The sequence below is a fragment of the Amaranthus tricolor genome, chromosome 6 (genome assembly GCF_026212465.1).
Source record: "Amaranthus tricolor cultivar Red isolate AtriRed21 chromosome 6, ASM2621246v1, whole genome shotgun sequence".
In the NCBI taxonomy this organism is placed as follows: Eukaryota; Viridiplantae; Streptophyta; class Magnoliopsida; order Caryophyllales; family Amaranthaceae; genus Amaranthus; species Amaranthus tricolor.
This window is the reverse complement of record NC_080052.1, coordinates 4,527,591-4,546,847: the sequence shown is the minus strand read 5'-3', so window position 1 is coordinate 4,546,847 and position 19,257 is coordinate 4,527,591. Positions and strand designations below refer to the sequence as shown.

General features: G+C 33.9%; 1 protein-coding gene, 2 long non-coding RNA genes and 1 other non-coding gene across 6 annotated transcripts; 2 read left to right on the top strand and 2 right to left on the bottom strand.

Moving 5' to 3' along the window:
* Nucleotides 1–715: 715 nt before the first annotated feature.
* LOC130814528 (protein FAR-RED ELONGATED HYPOCOTYL 3-like) lies at nt 716–3,610 on the bottom strand. Its single transcript, XM_057680625.1, has 3 exons — nt 2,682–3,610; nt 1,547–2,599; nt 716–1,468 (listed from the first exon to the last, which is right to left on the bottom strand). The coding sequence occupies exons 1-2, from the start codon at nt 3,355–3,357 to the stop codon at nt 2,136–2,138; spliced, it is 1,140 nt and encodes a 379-aa protein (XP_057536608.1). The 5' UTR covers nt 3,358–3,610; the 3' UTR covers nt 716–1,468; nt 1,547–2,135.
* Nucleotides 3,611–4,842: 1,232 nt separating this feature from the next.
* Nucleotides 4,843–10,026, top strand: LOC130814526 (uncharacterized). 2 transcript variants are annotated; one of them, XR_009042434.1, is made up of 5 exons: nt 4,843–5,394; nt 5,944–5,992; nt 6,085–6,138; nt 6,612–6,738; nt 7,193–10,026. It is a non-coding gene; the product is annotated as an uncharacterized LOC130814526 (long non-coding RNA). The 2 variants fall into 2 exon arrangements; XR_009042433.1 differs by lacking the exon at nt 5,944–5,992 and having other exon boundaries at nt 7,193–9,297.
* On the top strand, nt 8,802–8,947 carry LOC130816771 (small nucleolar RNA snoR134). The gene has a single exon (XR_009043310.1). It is a non-coding gene; the product is annotated as a small nucleolar RNA snoR134 (small nucleolar RNA).
* Nucleotides 10,027–10,173: 147 nt separating the features above from the next.
* Nucleotides 10,174–17,486, bottom strand: LOC130814527 (uncharacterized). Of its 2 annotated transcripts, none has more exons than XR_009042435.1 (5): nt 17,088–17,486; nt 16,336–16,389; nt 15,740–15,866; nt 11,818–15,285; nt 10,174–10,364 (listed from the first exon to the last, which is right to left on the bottom strand). It is a non-coding gene; the product is annotated as an uncharacterized LOC130814527 (long non-coding RNA). The 2 variants fall into 2 exon arrangements; XR_009042436.1 differs by having other exon boundaries at nt 11,982–15,285; nt 17,088–17,471.
* Nucleotides 17,487–19,257: the final 1,771 nt, after the last annotated feature.

Here is a 19,257-nt window from a genome sequence, read left to right as displayed (position 1 = left end):
GTATGCAGGTTGAATGGACTCCCTACAATTCTGCTGCTGGTGCGTTGCTAAATGATCACCCACGCACCACCGTAATCGGGGGTATCACGTGCTTTGATGTTGTGGAGGTGTATTTGCCGGAGCGGACATTGCGACAGATTGGGTTCGTGCAGGCTATTCCTCCCGCTCCTATTAGACCAACCAAGGTTGTCCGACCGGCACACGGTACCTACTACGTGACCTTTCCTTCTGCTGCTGTATATTTGGAGGCATGGAGTAGGTTCCCCTATAGTGCCCGCCTTGTTGAGCAGGGACTTTGTCGGGCTTCTGTTCCTTTTGAGGCTGAACCTAATTACGTTGATTGGTTCAAAGTGTGCTCACACCCGTACATAGCCCCGGACGAAGGGCCTACTTCCGGTCCTGGTCCTTCTCAGAGCAGATCTGAATACGTGAGTTTTATTATCATTTTTTTTCAGATTATTTTTTTAATGAATTAATAACGGACATTATCCTTTTGTGTTTTCAGTTCCTGAATGAATGGCCCAGTCGATTCGGTCCACTGGCAAGACTACCTGCTAAGGTTGCGGATTTGAACCCCCGTCAACGACATGCGTTAGAAATATACCTTAATGATTGTAGAGATTTATTTGAAGAATGGCAACTTTTTAAAGGGCATGACCCTGCATAGTCTGTACAGAAACTATTTTACATTTATTATTGCATTTCTTTTCGTCAATGAATGTCATTCGTATACACAATAGTATAATTATGGATTATATACAATTTATAATGAATGTCGTGTATAAATTCTATGGAGTATCTAAATTTACAGCATCGTCAGCGGTGGTATTAGTTGGTTGTGAACGTGGCCCGCATAGATTATTCCAGAGCATAATCCTCGTACTGAAATGTGTGTCAAGATGTTTGGTGAAATTGTCAGCTGCTTGTTTCCAACTTGGATGGATCGGCGGTAGAGGGGACGAATCGTCGTTCATTAAAAGTTGAACAAAATGATTTCTATTAACCCAACATATATGTATTACTTTATTTACACTATTCACGCCCGATGCTTTCCTTAACGGGAGAATCAAACAGTTGTATTGCGGATTACAGTCAGCAGAACCATAATAAGCAATGGCAATGTTTAGAAATGTTGCTGCAGAGTACAAAGCCATCGGTGCATCCATCCAGTGCATGAAAGGAGCAGGTGCATTTGCGTGTGCACCTATTCTGAATATAGAATCGTCTAGTTCCTCCTGGGATAGATACAAAGTTAGGTATTGCGCTCTATTCATTTGCATTTCCATGCTCATAGCACGCCTTAAAAGAGGCCATGCTTCCTCGCCTCCCAGCTCTGTGACGGCAATTGCTCTAAATCCACAGTTACCATCACCTAACACATCAATCTAGTCGAACAAGTAAGGAGGAAGGATAAATGGGATGTTATTAGGCCATGGAAAGTGTGAAAAATCTCGACCTCCAGGATCATCTACAATAAATGTAAATAAAGTTAATATGCGTAAACTGAGACGAATTAATGCAAAAAACGAAAAATATAGTCAAGTACCGGATAAGTTGAAACTGAACTTAATTCCTACTGAGGATTGCGTCTCTCGACCACTAGATCTCCCGCGGGAAGAAGATCTAGACCCTCGACCGCGAGAAGATGATCTGCTATATTCAAATGAACTTTTTCTCCTTCTCATGTTTTTACTTGTTCTTGGTCTTCCCTTTCTCGGTGGACTAGCGTACGGCTCAGGTATTTCCGCGCCATCTGGGTGTAGTTCATATTCAAGTAACTGAGACATTCGGCGAACAACAGCGGGATCAGATTTGAGGACTTCATCGACCAGAGATTGAAAGTACTCTTTGTCATTGGCGTTCGGGTATCGTACTCCTTCATCGGTTTCGTCTCCTACCTCGGTGTACCTCAAAGTACTCCAGAATTCATGAATGTCATCCAAATACAAAGCACCATGTGATCCGATGGACATATGTAAATAACATGCACACGGCAATCCATGGGTTTGTTGAAGTACACAACCACATTTGTTAAACACAAAATCACCGAGTTCTAACATGCGGTTATACTCAAGCTGGAGCTGCTCCAAGGCATAGAGAGATACGTGGCGATATAGAGGTCTAAAGTAATGCTGTCACATCGATCTTTGTACAGAAGACATGGAATCCTGTAGCGCTTGTCGGATTGTAGCTTGCTGATTTGTAATCTGTGCGTGCGCCCTTTTGAAAAGGGTATCGAATGAGCTATTACCGCTACCAAGGTAATACTTAAAAGACGAGTGTTGGCTTTCAACTCTGCTGGTAGTCCGGTTACCCAAGTGTAAACAATCATTCGTCCACGCACGGACAAATTTCTCTCTCAGTGGAATCCATGTTCCAGTCAAATACCGAACGACCTTTTTGTTCCTAACCGACCACGTACTGACGATCACTTGCCATTTATCTTCATATTCCTCGATCGTAGAACTTTCAACCAAGGGGTTCCATCTACTTTTCCTGAATACCTGCCCTTGTTGATTTTTCTTGCCGCCACACAACTTGTCCACCATGTTCTCAACGTCGTTGCCAATATGCCAGATGCATAACAAATGCCGCACATCTACATTAAACAAAACATTGAACGTAATTAAGACATTATCATTAGATATAACCACAATAATGAATCAGCAAAGCCTTTTTACCTGGGAAGACGTCACGAATAGCTGCAGATAAACCTTCGTCTCGATCGGTTACAATGACGCTAGGAGTCTGAGCAGTGCCGAAAATATCTCTCAATCCCTGCAGCACCCACGAATACGACACAGCCGCCTCATCTCGCATCAAACAAAACGCAACCAAGAAATTGTGATTGGTTGGCATCATTCCGTTCACTTCACATAGTGGCCACTTTTGTTTGTTCGTTTTGTACGTTGTATCTATCAGCACAACATACGGCCACGTACGTATCATTTGGATAGAGGTAGGATTTGCAATTAATAGTCTGCTCAATTGCCCTTCGTTATCCAAGTCTGTCCATACCACATAATTAAGTTCTGTGGCCATATGAAGACAGTGTTGAAGGGGAGTCCTACCCTCCATCTCTTCTTTCCTTATTGATTGTCTAATATTATATATCTGATTCAGACTAGCATAAAAACCAGGAAAATTATCTCTAATAGAATTCATAATAAAGGCCGGTTGCATTCTGGTTGCACTAAGCTGTCGTATGTGCTCCCGAATGTCTACATTAATCCTATTTGCCCTTACATGACCATCTCTGTACACCAAGAACGGGTGGTTATGTTTTCCCTTTTCACCAGGACACACCCTTACTGTCCAAGGTCTTTCTGGTGGTTTACGACTACTTCCTACAATCATAAATTTACACCCGCAACTTCTACTTTTAGAACCAGGTCGGGCAGTATTATCTAGATTATGTACATCACCCCTAATATTACCATAGCGGTGACATCTTAAATAGACACTAACTCTAGAACGTCCTTCTTTCTTTTTATAAGAAGCACGTGTAAATTGAAAACCGATTGTTATTGCTATCGCATCGGCCCAACTATGTAACTCATCTAAGGAGATATATTCCCTATCCGTAACAAAGCTACCGGAGTAGTCTACGTTGTCTCCAAAGTTTTCAAACTCCTGCAAATTTGAAATATAAATAATATAAATTAAGTACATTAATGACTACAATAATAATAATAATAATAATAATGACAACAACAACAACAAATTAAAAACATTACGTAAATAAAAAAATCTTAAAAATTTAAATTTATCAACAATAAAAATTTATACGGAAAATAAAAAAAAATTAATACGGAAAATAAAAAATAGTACTAACAATAATAATAATAATAATTAAAAAAAATTAATACAGAAAAAAAAAAAAATTCACAGGCGCACAGATCTGTGCGCCTGAACCATGATTCAGGCGCCCAGTTTTTTGCACCTGAACCATGGTTCAGGCGCCAGATTTGTGCGCCTTTTTTTTTTATTTTTTTTATTTTTTCAATGACAACTTTACGTACCGCATCCGACTCATAGTCGTTTTCGTTAGCCATATTTAACCAATTACGGGTTACCACTTCTTTAACACTTTTTAGAGAGATAATACCAGTTTTTAGAGAGATAGTACCGTGTTTGAATTCGTATTTCATACGCATCTCAGAATTCCATATATATAGACAAATCTTATGCATTAAATTCTTATTAGTGTTATTAAGCGTGATTTACATTTATTAATTAAATTTTAAGTATAGTGGCAATTTTGTAATTTTTTAAATACAGGGGCAAAAATGTAATTTTACAGGGGGATGGCGATAAAATAAAAAAGGGGTGGCGAAAAATAGCATCACCCAATTCCTTTCAAGGGGAAAATCAAGAAAAATAGATAAATCAAGAAAAATAGTGAAAAAATAAGTAGATAATGAATGAATAAGTTGAAATAATAAGTTAAATGTACAGACAGAATTTAATGAAAAAGAAAGTGGTTAGAAATAGAAATAAGACAGATTTAGTAGGATAAAAAATAAAAAAGGTAAATTTAATGAGACTGAGAAAATAACTAGTTTTATGAGTATTAAACTTAGCAAAAGTCAATATGGTACATTAATATTAACATAAATTAATGAAAAAAAATAATTATTAGTAAGAGAATTTTTATAGTAATTGAATTAGTGCATTGAACTGCATGGAAAAGCAAATGTTGCAAGTAAATTGGATATACAAAACATTATAGAAGTATATACTATATTTATTACTTAAAGAGTCCATAAACTGAGTCAACTATAATTTAGGTGTTTAGTTAAAGTTCGTGATATTTTATCATATTATCAGTATCAAGCCCCTGATACAAGAGTCAGCATACACCCTATTCTAACTCATTAGTATGAGTATGATAATTTTCTTTCACGTTGATTTTTTATATTATGTCAACCCACCAACAAATCATTATATAATGTAATATCCCTATCAGGGATGATAAATATCATTATCATTATCATATCTAGTATATTCCAGTCATAAAAACTATAATCCGACTTTAAAAATGAGAGATTGATGATAACTCATATCTAAATTGTTTTACCTTTTAAAAATTAATTTCTATAATTTCCACATAAATTATTATTCAATATTCAATCTAATGAACAGTTGCCTTTTATTTGCGGCCAAGTGGAATTGGAAACCGCTAAGATTGCTCCACGAAGCTGCTTTCAACTATTCACTTCATCATTCTTTCACTCTTTCAGTTTCAACTTAACCTCCTCATTATTGTATTCCAGTTCCACGATATGCTTCTGTTGATTTTGATCAATTGCTTCCTTCATAGAGGTGTCTCCCTCTTCTCTAATCTTGATCAATTGCGCTTTGAATCTCGATCCATTCTTGAACATTCATAAGGTTAGTTCATTTGCTTGTGATTAATGGTGAGATTTGCGTCTTCCTCTTTTTTTATATGTAATAGATAGATTGTTTTTGCCTCCTTTTCGGTTTCTTTCTCTTCATCAATTGCGTTTTGTGTCTCGATTGTTTAGATTTTTGGGTTAGTGATTTTTCATTTTTTAGGGTTTTGTTTTTAATGTTGTTTTGATTTTGTTTTAATTTTTTCAGTTTCGTCTGATTTTTATTTTCCATATCATTGCTTTCCATTGTTTAACTGTCCGAAAAATTGATTGTGAACAACATGAAATTAACCCAGGCAAACTATTCATTGTTAGATCCGTCCAATTTACTTCACGCTTTTCTCCTGAATCTCGCTTCATACATTTCTTCACGCCAGTTCACTTTTTGTCTTGCTTTTCATCTGAGACAATTTTACTAAAGTTGTTTCCTTAATTTGCTTTTCATTTTTGTTTTGCTTTTCATCTGAGACAATTTTAGTTAAGTTTGGTTCTTTAAATTGTTTTTTTTTTTTTTTTTTTTTTTTTTTTTTTTTTTTTTTGTATTTAGGGTTTTCATTTTGGAATCATAAAGCTAATGAGATGTCGCTGTGGAAGAAGTAAATTTTTCGATTTGAATTATTTTTCTGTAATTTTTGATGAAGGATTAATTCAGGGTTTTTAACAATATTTGTTGTCTGTATATATGCAGTTACTGGACAAAGCAAGAAGCAGAGCTCAAGAAAACGCTCTCACCATTGAATATGTAAATATAAACAATTCTCTTAATCATATGCTTTGCAACTATAGAGAATCATAAAAATTTGAGTTGTAATATGCTAAAATCAACATCAGTTTTTTTTATTTTTTTATTTTTTTATTTTTTTTTTAAATTTTATTTTTTATTATTATCTCATGTATATAAACAGAAATGCAAGATGTAGAATTATGAATAATTCTTGCTTTGTGTAATTTGTTCATGATCTGTGTTGCTTTGTTGCTGATCAGGTTTGGTCTTTATTTTCATCTGATTTTTGGAATGAATTTTTGCTTTTTATTTGAGTTTGGATCTTCATCAAATTTTCATTTTCCTTGAAATGATTCAATTTTTTTTTATGAAGCTGTGTTTGATTAATTGTCTTAATGGTCCTATTTTAATTCATACCCTAAACTATCGTCAATAATTTGTTTTGCTGGAGCATCAAATAAACATCCTGATGATTTGAAGTCACTTGACAGAAAGTCAATGCTATCTCAATGATCTCAGCGCCTGAGAAGGAATTAGAACAAGCTTGAACGCGTATTGAGGGGTTGGAAACCGAAAGACGATCCTCAAAGAAGAAGATTGAGCACTTGAAGAAACTCGGTGAGGAAATTGTTACCTATGTTTTTGCAATTTTCTTCTTATGTTATACTTTTACTCTTACAGGTCAGCTTTCTTTGCTTTTTTTTTGTTCCTTAATTTGCCCCTGAGTTGGTCAAGTTTGAGTCTTTGATGGTTGTATATTGCTTAATATGATTGAATCTGATGTAATATGTCATTTGGGTTGTAAAGTTTGAGACTTTGATTTTATTTTAGTGATCATTTTGATAGAATTTGAGATGTTCTGGTACTTGGTTTGATAATTCTATGATCATTTTGATTGATTTAGAATTTTTGATGTATCACTGCATTTGTAATTTACCCTATTTTTATCATGAAATTTTATTTGAATTTTGTACTTTGATTTCTTGTGTGAAGTAGAGGTTTTATAATTATCTTGTGTGTTGATAATATCAATAAATTGGGCTTCGGTTTTGAATTTTTTCAATATTATTAGGTATCCCGCTCTTGCATCTGTTCTTCGTGCAATTGAAGCCCTTTCTATGATGTATGATTATTCGGAAGGAATGTGTTCAAATAAGGAAGTTCTTCAGATGGCTATGGAGCTAATCAAAATACCTGAAAAGCTGGAGGTGAACATTGAAATTTTCTGTAAATGATTGGAAACAAGTTCCCTGGATGCTTTTACTATTTGGCACTGAATCTCTTAGAGGTAGAGATCCTTCTATAAAGGTTCAATCAAGTGGAAAATTTAGTTTATTTGAAGTCTTGCATTTTTGTGAAAAGTTAGTTGCATTTGTCTTCATTTTGGTTTGGTTTGGATTAAACTTGATGTTTATTTGAAGTCTTGCATTATAGTTGAAGTCTTGTATTTTTGTGAAAAAAGAAGCCCAGATCGGGAAGCAATTAGGGTATAATGCTCTCTTACCCTTTTGGATTATTGTGGGTTATGTAGACGATCGATTTTGTAGTTCATAAGTTTCATTTTAATTTATATTCAAGCGAAGATGTTCCATCAAAGATGAAGACACTAGAAGGCTATGTTCGTTGATTTTAATTTTCTGTTGGGTTTGTTATTTTCTCTTTTATTTGTGCTTTTGGGTCAGTCTTCTTGTTGTTGATTGCAACCCTGTTAGGTTTTTATCACTTGGAGTATACTGGTTGAGAAATGGATTGGACTTGATTGAATTATGTTGGCTATATAATGATATGAGTTAATAAAAAGTGATGCATATATCATACCTAAGAGTATAACTTCAGCAAAATTTTGAACCAGGAGTAGCTGAAATTAAGAAAAGAGGCGAGGTTTTGGTTTTTTGTTTAGGTCTTGGTTTTTTCGTTGAGGTTTTGTTTTTTCGTCCTATTCTTTTATTTATTTGTTTATCTGTCTTCAATCGGGTTCTTGATTATGGAGTTTGTTGTTCTATCTTTCTTCTTAATCCTTCTGATTTTTGAAGAAATTGCTGTTCTATCATCACTTGATCTTGTTTCAAAAATTGGCAGAGTACTAGAAGAAATTAATTTGGCTTTATTGTTCTTAAATTTCTTGTTAATTGCTCATGCGTGCCATTGGAAATGCTACAATTAACTTTTGTATGTGAGAGCTTTATTTGAATAATGTAATAATGGTGAATGATGGAGGAAGAGTATTAAGCTAGGCTTTGGCAATCAAAGTTGATACCTTAACAAGTTTAGATTATAGTGAATGACGGGCAGAGTTCAATTATTTAACAAGGTCATAATAGTAAATTGCTAGTGGTTAAGGAAAGGAATAGTGCTTAGGATTAATGGAGGAAAAGTTTTGAATCAATTTCTTTGTTGAAGGATCATGATGGAGGAACTGTTGAGTATAAGATGATTGAGTTCAATTCCTTCATAAGGCTAGGGTTGAAAGAAGATGTTTTAAGTGAAAACTTAGAAGATAGAAAATGATGTACTAAGAAATTATTGAACTTGTTTGCATTATTTTTTTGTAGGAATTCAAAATTAGAGTTTAAGCCATCAGTCATTTCTCGTTATTCAAACTCCATGTTTTAACCCTTAATAAGGAATTGAACTCTCCATCTTCCCTTCTATCTTCCAAAAACATCGGATAGTTTCTAGATTTGCACGTTGCACCCTGGGCTTCTCTGAAATTTACAATAATGATGATGCCAAGCCCCAATGCTCATGTTATATTCTGCCGCTTGTGCTGCAGTTTATTCGCCTCTTTGTTTTACGTTTGATCTGTGTCTAAAGAACGACCACATCTTTTTTACCTCTTTTTTGCCTCATACACCTTTAGGCTTTTCTTAATTCCTAATTTGCTCAAATATGTGATAGTGGATATTGTTTTCTTCTTTTGGACCAATACATCCAATTTGAATTTTTAGTTTCTTTCGTGTCATTTTTGGTTGATTGGATATCAGAAAGAAGTTTTGTTATCGTAGGTTAAGATTTCTTCTTCAATATACATTTATAGAAGTCATGCATACTATATTGTATATTGTCTTTTTCGTTCCGTAACATAATAGAAACTTATTCCGTCTTATATTAGACGGGATTCGACAAAAAAAATCTTCATTTCATTGAATAGAAGATTTAACCCGTCTTTTTTGTTATTTTGTAAAGGTAGAATAACAAGTTTTGTGATTTTGGTCACAATGTAGTTCACTTTGTTTCTTTGTTTCTTTGTTCAGGTTGAAGAGCAAACAGCTAAGAGTGGTGTGATTGTAAGCCTTTACACATAGGTGTTTAAACGAGAATTTTTTAAATCGATGGCAGTAATTTACTTTGACAATTTGAATTCCAAATGTTAGTTCTGGGAGATCGAAAGGTGGAAGCTTATCTATTAATAGACAATAAGTATAGCTTCTCATTATTGCTTAACTCTCAAAGTTATAAGTAGATGTCCATATTGTTCATAACTAATAAATGTAAACCGAAGAAGGAAACATTGACGTTGTGAATACTAAAGAATGTAGCTAGATTTTCAACTTGTAGAATGAAGATGATGCTTTATCGCTTTCACCTTTGATGTAAATACGCTTTTGATATTGTTTGTACGTTATAGCTAAAAGAAGATTGAAGAGACATGTTAGAATGGCTTGAATATACGAGTGATGATGTTGTGTTGGGTGGCATTCTACTCGTTTGCTGGTGGTAATTAAAATGGTAGTGCTTTGTTTTTTCAAACAACTCCCATCATTCTTACAACTTTTATGTGTCTATTCTTGAATTTGCAATGTAAATATTCATGTGAATTGTTTTCGCAAATGATATTTAGGTGATGACATTATGGAATTTAGGGCCGGTAAAAGCTGACCCGACCTGAAATTCCAATATAATCAAACAAAAAAAAAAAGCAGGTTAAATGGATATTTAGCAGGTTGACCCGACCTACTACAGATTAGGTTGGGGTTTTAATTTTTGACCTATTTAATTAAACAGGTCAAGTTCAGGTTAAAGGTCTATTGACACATTTATATATGACCCGAACCTGAAAATGATCCAACTCGATTTGTTTGACACCCCTAGGTGCAATAAAACCTTCAACTGGTTCTTTGTTGAGTATAAGGTACTAATTAATACTACATAGCTCTATTTTTGTTGAACTAGCCATTCAAGACACACCTCATCTGCAACTTCTTCAACTGTTCCTTTGCTTTCTTCGACAGGAAGTGCTTTGCCTGAATGAAAATAAAATCAAAGCTAGATTAATATGAAGTGAATTTTAAACCAATAGCGTATACATAAGATGAGTATGAATTAAACATTCGATTGTGATCATTCAAGAGATGAACTATAGAGATCTGTAAGAGTCATATTCATGGTTTCTTTAAGTTTGTTGCATGAAGACGTAGAGAGGTGAGGATACGCAAGCAGAGAAGCAGGGTTTAAAGATGAGGTGATGATTGAGGGTGAATTGTACAATGTTTTACTTGTCGTACTAGAGGTTCTTGTGCTTTTCACTTTTTGGCTCTCATTTTCACACTTCTGAATTTCCTTTATATTTTTGTTATCACAATGGTAAGGTTGTATACTTACTTACACTTTACTTTAGAATTCCATCTTAGTGGGAGCCGCTTAAGGACATTGCGGTGATGGAATGTTGTTGATTCTGGTCCTTACTAATTATAATGCTATCACATATTATGTACACGTACCTGCTTCATGTGACCATTCTTAACTCTTTTCCTCCTTATCTTTTTTGGTTGACTTATGTTTTTACGCAGGTAGTGGAAATCAATAATGTTGTTTGCTTGACAAAATCATGGCAATTATATCTTCAAGAAAAGCATGAAGCTTCTTACTTTGTCTTTCTCAAGTAAGTTAAAGTTTACTTGAAGTACTTGAACTTTTTGTATTCAACAAATTTTAGCAAATTTCAAATATTGTACCTATTACTAAGAATTGTAATTCATGGGAAATGATATTTCATCTAACCAAATGACCCAATAAATAAGGTTGTGTAACTTTCAATCTCTAAGCTCCATTGATGAGATCTTCATAATTTATACTCTCTTTGTCTCACTGTAAATTTTACTTTTTATCTGCTAACTTATATTTTCTTGTGTAAAAGTAAATCAAACACTTAACTCAAAAGTTAAAGGAGTACACATGTATGTTGCTATATATAAAGTCATGTTTTTAAAAGGAGAATGCAATTTATATTTTAAGGATTGAATGAGATATTTGTTTGGATTAGGGTACATCAATCAGATCACCTTGTTATGGAATTCATGGGGAGTTATTGCTTACCTTAAAAGGAGTTATGTAAAGTGTTGGAACCAAAGGACAAAGCCACTTTTGTTTGTGATACAAATCCAAAGTTAAGAGCAACTCAAAATCGAATGCTTTGTTCTTTAATTTTTCAAAAAAAAAATTGTATCTCAAATTTAGTTTTGTAAAGTTTTGCGAATCTAATAAAATCCTTTGTATTTACTTAATTTGAATGTTTGTTGATAGGGAGCACATTGTCAATTGACAATAGAGATGTATATATGGTCTTCGATTTTAAGGGTCTAGATTGACCTAAATAATTTTAAGAGTTCTTATTTGGGTTCATATAAATCTTCAGATAAGGGATTTGAAAAATACAATTGGCTTAAGTGTATGGTCTAATTAGATACCAAAGTTTACCTTTGCGTAAGCTAGAGTATCCTAGACTAAATTTGAAGTGCCAAATTGAAAAAGGAATGTAAGAATTGATGGATTGAAGGTAGTCCAAGAGTGGTTTTTGAAAGGGAAATGTCGAGTTTTAATAAGTTAAGGTTTTGAATTTGGGGAAATGGGAAAGGAGAGACCTGCAGCTGTTATTATGTTCGATGGCGTTCGCAGTTAGTAACTGCAAAACGGTTAAAAAAGTCAACAACCCTGTCCGTAGTTATTTTGAGCTGAATTCATGTTGATCGAAACTTAAACTTGAACTTGGACTAGGGCAAGATATGTCTTCTTGTTCTTCAACTTTAATCTTCATTACCAACCCACAAAGCTCATCGAACAAATCGAACACAAAAAAAGACAAACACAAACTAAAAATCATTATGAAGAATTAAAGATGGCAGTAAGAAGTAAGAACAATGAAAATAGCAGTAAGAGCAATGAACAGTAAAATCGAACACAAAAACAATCGAAAAAATCGAACGCTAAAAAAATCGAACACAAAAAAAATTAGAAAAATCAAACTACAAAAATAAAAGAATGAGAAAAGGAACTAATTCTTACCTTGGCTTTTGGCATTCAGGAATTGATGGTAGTAAGAACTAAAAAGAGTGAAGAAGGCAGAGAAAACAGACACATAAGAACTCAAGAAGCCAAGAAGAGCTTCTGAAGAAGCGCCGCACGTTGGCTTCAACAAATTTTTAGGGTTTATTTGTGAGAACGAGTTATATACTTGGGCCCAACAAAATCTTTTAATATATTTTTTTATGTGAGAATGAGTTTTAGGTTAAATATTAATGGGTTAATATCAGATAATATGGGTCGACCTGCCTGACTGACCCATTTAATAAATAGGTTAAACAGATTTTTTTCGGGTTTAAATATTCAACCTGAATCTAGCCCATTTAATAAACAGATCAGGTTGGGTTGACCCATTTAATTAATTGGGTCAAAAATGTAAACCCAAACCCGCAAATTTCGAGTTGGTTTCAGATCAGGTTAGCAGGTCGGGTCAGCTTTTGCCGACCCTACTAGTTGCACCAATTAGAGTTGAGTTGTATAGTACTCGACAGTGCAATTTTGATCTATAAACATGAATACAAATGACTTCGTTTCCTAGATTGAAGCTTCTCAAGCTGTAGAGGAAAGCATATACATGAGGGACATCCATTGAATTTTCCATTTAAGCCTCCAAAATAACCACTATGTTTCTGAGCTTTTCTAACATCACCTTCGCTTCAAACTTGCTTAGTCAACAAAAGGCTTGTCATTAGCATCATAAACCAAATAGTAGCAGACAAATAGTAGATAACACCAGTTAAAGCAAACCAAATAGCAGACAAATAGTGCTGCATTTACGAATGAATCATGCCCCTAGTAAAGCAAAGCAATTCCGCAAATAACCACTACCCTTTAATTGATCAATGCAGCATACATATTCAGAAGTTAGGCTCAAAATGGAATAGGACTGTTTTAAGTAGTAATGACATACTTGAACTAAATAGGATCAACTTTATGAGTGAAGGGTTACTATCATCTTAGCATGCTTTATCTGTTCTACTGCAACAAAAGAAATATCACAATTTAAAAAAGGCCTATAAGATTGCAATGTTCATATAATACAGTTGAGACGTTTTATGTTCTTTCTAGCAAGAGTCACCCCAACTCTACATTCAGCAACCTCAATGTTGTCCTTGGGGCATCCAACCTCAGCTCCCTAAGATCTTCACTATGATTTTTTCTACATTTTGCTTCAGTTTCTATCATAGCCTCCATATCCTCGTATCCTCATAAACTTCTCCCTTATAAGTTTCTTCTCGGAAGCCAGGTATAAGAAGTTCTAAAGTTTCCATCAACCTACTTTTCCAATAACCTAAAGTTTCTAAGTGACATGAGCTGAATAAACAGTTCTCCCAGGATATCAACAAAGAACACAAAAGCATTTTAAAAACAAGCTTTAAAAGTCCAATTTAATTACAAGTTTACAGCATTTGAAAACCAAGCATTTGACGAGGATAAGGAAAAAGAATATAGTCAACTGGATAGATAAATCAATGCTGGTTTTTATAGCCATAAAACTACAACGGAATCAACTTCACGAGTGGGGAGTACTATAATCCTTAGCAAGGTTTATATCTATTGCAAGAAATATAAGATTGGAGTGTTCACAGAATATAGTTAAATAGTAAACTCCTCTTAAGTTCTTTGTAGACACAATCACTAAACTCTACATCAACCTCTGATCCTTACTATGTATCATAATCTTAACCAAATATAATCAACTTCATTAATAACCCCGATGGACGGATGATAGAAATTGCTACAATTGACCCCAAAAGCTCTCACATACAAAAGTTAATTGTAGCATTTCCAATGGCACGCATGAGCAATTAACAAGAAATTTAAGAACAATAAAGCCAAATTAATTTCTTCTAGTACTCTGCCAATTTTTGAAACAAGATCAAGTGATGATAGAACAGCAATTTCTTCAAAAATCAGAAGGATTAAGAAGAAAGATAGAACAACAAACTCCATAATCAAGAACCCGATTGAAGACAGATAAACAAATAAATAAAAGAATAGGACGAAAAAACAAAACCTCAACGAAAAAACCAAGACCTAAACAAAAAACCAAAACCTCGCCTCTTTTCTTAATTTCAGCTACTCCTGGTTCAAAATTTTGCTGAAGTTATACTCTTAGGTATGATATATGCATCACTTTTTATTAACTCATATCATTATATAGCCAACATAATTCAATCAAGTCCAATCCATTTCTCAACCAGTATACTCCAAGTGATAAAAACCTAACAGGGTTGCAATCAACAACAAGAAGACTGACCCAAAAGCACAAATAAAAGAGAAAATAACAAACCCAACAGAAAATTAAAATCAACGAACATAGCCTTCTAGTGTCTTCATCTTTGATGGAACATCTTCGCTTGAATATAAATTAAAATGAAACTTATGAACTACAAAATCGATCGTCTACATAACCCACAATAATCCAAAAGGGTAAGAGAGCATTATACCCTAATTGCTTCCCGATCTGGGCTTCTTTTTTCACAAAAATACAAGACTTCAACTATAATGCAAGACTTCAAATAAACATCAAGTTTAATCCAAACCAAACCAAAATGAAGACAAATGCAACTAACTTTTCACAAAAATGCAAGACTTCAAATAAACTAAATTTTCCACTTGATTGAACCTTTATAGAAGGATCTCTACCTCTAAGAGATTCAGTGCCAAATAGTAAAAGCATCCAGGGAACTTGTTTCCAATCATTTACAGAAAATTTCAATGTTCACCTCCAGCTTTTCAGGTATTTTGATTAGCTCCATAGCCATCTGAAGAACTTCCTTATTTGAACACATTCCTTCCGAATAATCATACATCATAGAAAGGGCTTCAATTGCACGAAGAACAGATGCAAGAGCGGGATACCTAATAATATTGAAAAAATTCAAAACCGAAGCCCAATTTATTGATATTATCAACACACAAGATAATTATAAAACCTCTACTTCACACAAGAAATCAAAGTACAAAATTCAAATAAAATTTCATGATAAAAATAGGGTAAATTACAAATGCAGTGATACATCAAAAATTCTAAATCAATCAAAATGATCATAGAATTATCAAACCAAGTACCAGAACATCTCAAATTCTATCAAAATGATCACTAAAATAAAATCAAAGTCTCAAACTTTACAACCCAAATGACATATTACATCAGATTCAATCATATTAAGCAATATACAACCATCAAAGACTCAAACTTGACCAACTCAGGGGCAAATTAAGGAACAAAAAAAAAGCAAAGAAAGCTGACCTGTAAGAGTAAAAGTATAACATAAGAAGAAAATTGCAAAAACATAGGTAACAATTTCCTCACCGAGTTTCTTCAAGTGCTCAATCTTCTTCTTTGAGGATCGTCTTTCGGTTTCCAACCCCTCAATACGCGTTCAAGCTTGTTCTAATTCCTTCTCAGGCGCTGAGATCATTGAGGTAGCATTGACTTTCTGTCAAGTGACTTCAAATCATCAGGATGTTTATTTGATGCTCCAGCAAAACAAATTATTGACGATAGTTTAGGGTATGAATTAAAATAGGACCATTAAGACAATTAATCAAACACAGCTTCATAAAAAAAAATTGAATCATTTCAAGGAAAATGTAAATTGGATGAAGATCCAAACTCAAATAAAAAGCAAAAATTCATTCCAAAAATCAGATGAAAATAAAGACCAAACCTGATCAGCAACAAAGCAACACAGATCATGAACAAATTACACAAAGCAAGAATTATTCATAATTCTACATCTTGCATTTCTGTTTATATACATGAGATAATAATAAAAAATAAAATTTAAAAAAAAAAAAAAAAAAAAAAAAAAAAAAACTGATGTTGATTTTAGCATATTACAACTCTAATTTTTATGATTCTCTATAGTTGCAAAGCATATGATTAAGAGAATTGTTTATATTTACATATTCAATGGTGAGAGCGTTTTCTTGAGCTCTGCTTCTTGCTTTGTCCAGTAACTGCATATATACAGACAACAAAAATTGTTAAAAACCCTGAATTAATCCTTCATCAAAAATTACAGAAAAATAATTCAAATCGAAAAATTTACTTCTTCCACAGCGACATCTCATTAGCTTTATGATTCAACTGAAAACCATAAATACAAAAAAAAAAAAAAAAAAAAAAAAAAAAAAAAAAAAAAAAACAATTTAAAGAACCAAACTTAACTAAAATTGTCTCAGATGAAAAGCAAAACAAAAATGAAAAGCAAATTAAGGAAACAACTTTAGTAAAATTGTCTCAGATGAAAAGCAAGACAAAAAGTGAACTGGCGTGAAGAAATGTATGAAGCGAGATTCAGGAGAAAAGCGTGAAGTAAATTGGACGGATCCAACAATGAATAGTTTGCCTCGGTTAATTTCATGTTGTTCACAATCAATTTTTCGGACAGTTAAACAATGGAAAGCAATGATATGGAAAATAAAAATCAGACGAAACTGAAAAAATTAAAACAAAATCAAAACAACATTAAAAACAAAACCCTAAAAAATGAAAAGTCACTAACCCAAAAATCTAAACAATCGAGACACAAAACGCAATTGATGAAGAGAAAGAAACCGAAAAGGAGGCAAAAACAATCTATCTATTACATATAAAAAAAGAGGAAGACGCAAATCTCACCATTAATCACAACTTCACAAGCAAATGAACTAACCTTATGAATGTTCAAGAATGGATCGAGATTCAAAAGCGCAATTGATCAAGATTAGAGAAGAGGGAGACACCTCTATGAAGGAAGCAATTGATCAAAATCAACAGAAGCATATCGTGGAACTGGAATACAATAATGAGGAGGTTAAGTTGAAACTGAAAGAGTGAAAGGATGATGAAGTGAATAGTTGAAAGCAGCTTCGTGGAGCAATCTTAGCGGTTTCCAATTCCACGTGGCAGTAAATAAAAGGCAACTGTTCATTAGATTTTGAATAGATACTTTTTTTTACTCAATAAAGGGTAGGCATGGCCAGTTGGCCACGGGGCGGGTTACCCGGAACCGAATCGGTCCCGAACCGCTTGGAACCGGATCTGGAATCGGAACCGTTTGCGAACCGCCCGAACCGCGGAACCGTGAAACCGCCGGAAAAAAACTTCATGAACCGGACCTAAAAACCGCGGTTTGGAATCGGAACCGGTCCAACGGTTCCATGGAACCGGGACCGGTCCGGGTGAACCGGCCCACCGGTTCCATGGAACCGGAACCGTGAAAAACTAGCCGAAAACTAGCCGTAAACTAGCCGTTGCAGTTTTTTTTATAAATACCCACCACTTTCAATCATTTTCATTCACAACTCATCTCTTCTCCTACTCTCTCTACTTACTCTCTCTACTTAATTCTTTTATTACGCAATTATTTTCTTAATTACATAATTAGTCTTTTAATTATTTCTTAATTTAGTTAATTACATAATTAGTCTATTAATTATTTATTTATTTTTTAATTCTATTATTATTTCAATATTATCAATCATGTCTTCATTTTTGAAAAAAGCCTCAAAAAAGTTACTAAAGTGGCAAAATCATTGGGAGGTTCCAGCTCCTCCAAAAGAAAGGCCAATTCTACTCCGTCGGTATCAACAACACCTTCTATTAGTAATTATAATTATGAACCAAATTATCCAGAAGGGTATGACCCAGAATTACATAATTCTGAAAGAGAAATACAAATTGATGAAGAAGAAGAACAAGAAGAGGAACCAACGACCCCTATTGGGATACATATATCTCGACAGTCATCAACAAGATCACATGAAAAACAAGGAGAACAACAACAACAAAGACAAGCTCGTGGTAAACGAGTCAATTTCCAAACTATCGGTTAGTTTTATAATTTTATTCTTCAAATTAATTAAATTTTAAATTATTTATTTATTTAATTATAGTTTTATAATTTTAAATTATTTATTTAGATGAAGATGAACCAGTAAGACAACCTTTTCCGACAATGCCACCTCCTAGTGGTAGAGCTGTTTCGCATGTCTGGTCGTATTTCACAAAAGAACCAACCGAAAATGCAGATATTTTCTTATGCACTTGTCAAATTTGTGAAAGTTAAGGAGTAAAGCCCTTAGTTTCATACAGTTTCGCCAGAGGTAAATACTTTTTAAGTTTTTTATACATACATTATATATTCATATTATATAAAAGTTTATTTATTGTGTTTTGTGAATACGTGTTAGGTGGTGGTACGGGATCTTTTAACAAACATTTGGCAAAGAAGCATGGAATCACAAAAGAAACTCATGCAGCAAGCGGCAGCGGGACCACAAGTGGAAGCCGACAGACACAGTGGGACATTCCCAGCACAGGTATGCCTTTTAGATACAATCGTAATGATATGATTGATGAATTTTCTAAGTATGTAATTTGTGATGAATTGCCATTTAACCATGGTGAAAGTAGGGCATACGAGCGTTACACTAGAAAAACTTTGCAACCACAATATAGAGCAATCCCTAGAAGCACTCTTCAAAGACGCACAATCAAATTATGTGAATCAATGCGCTATGAATTAATTGAAATGTTTAAGTCTTTTAATGGTAGGGTTATCATAACAACTGACATTTGGTCTGCTCCCCCACATTTAGAATCTTATATGTGTGTAACAGCACATTGGATAGATCAAAATTGAATTATTCAAAAAAGAATAATTGCTTTTGAGACAATGCCAGAAAGACATACCGGTGAAAACATAAAATATAGATTAGTAGAGATATGTAGAGAATGGAACTTATTAGATAAGATATTTTGTTGTTCAACTGATAATGCAACCGCTAACATTAAATGTATAGAACTTTTGTATAACGAACCTGCATTTAGTTTTATCCTTG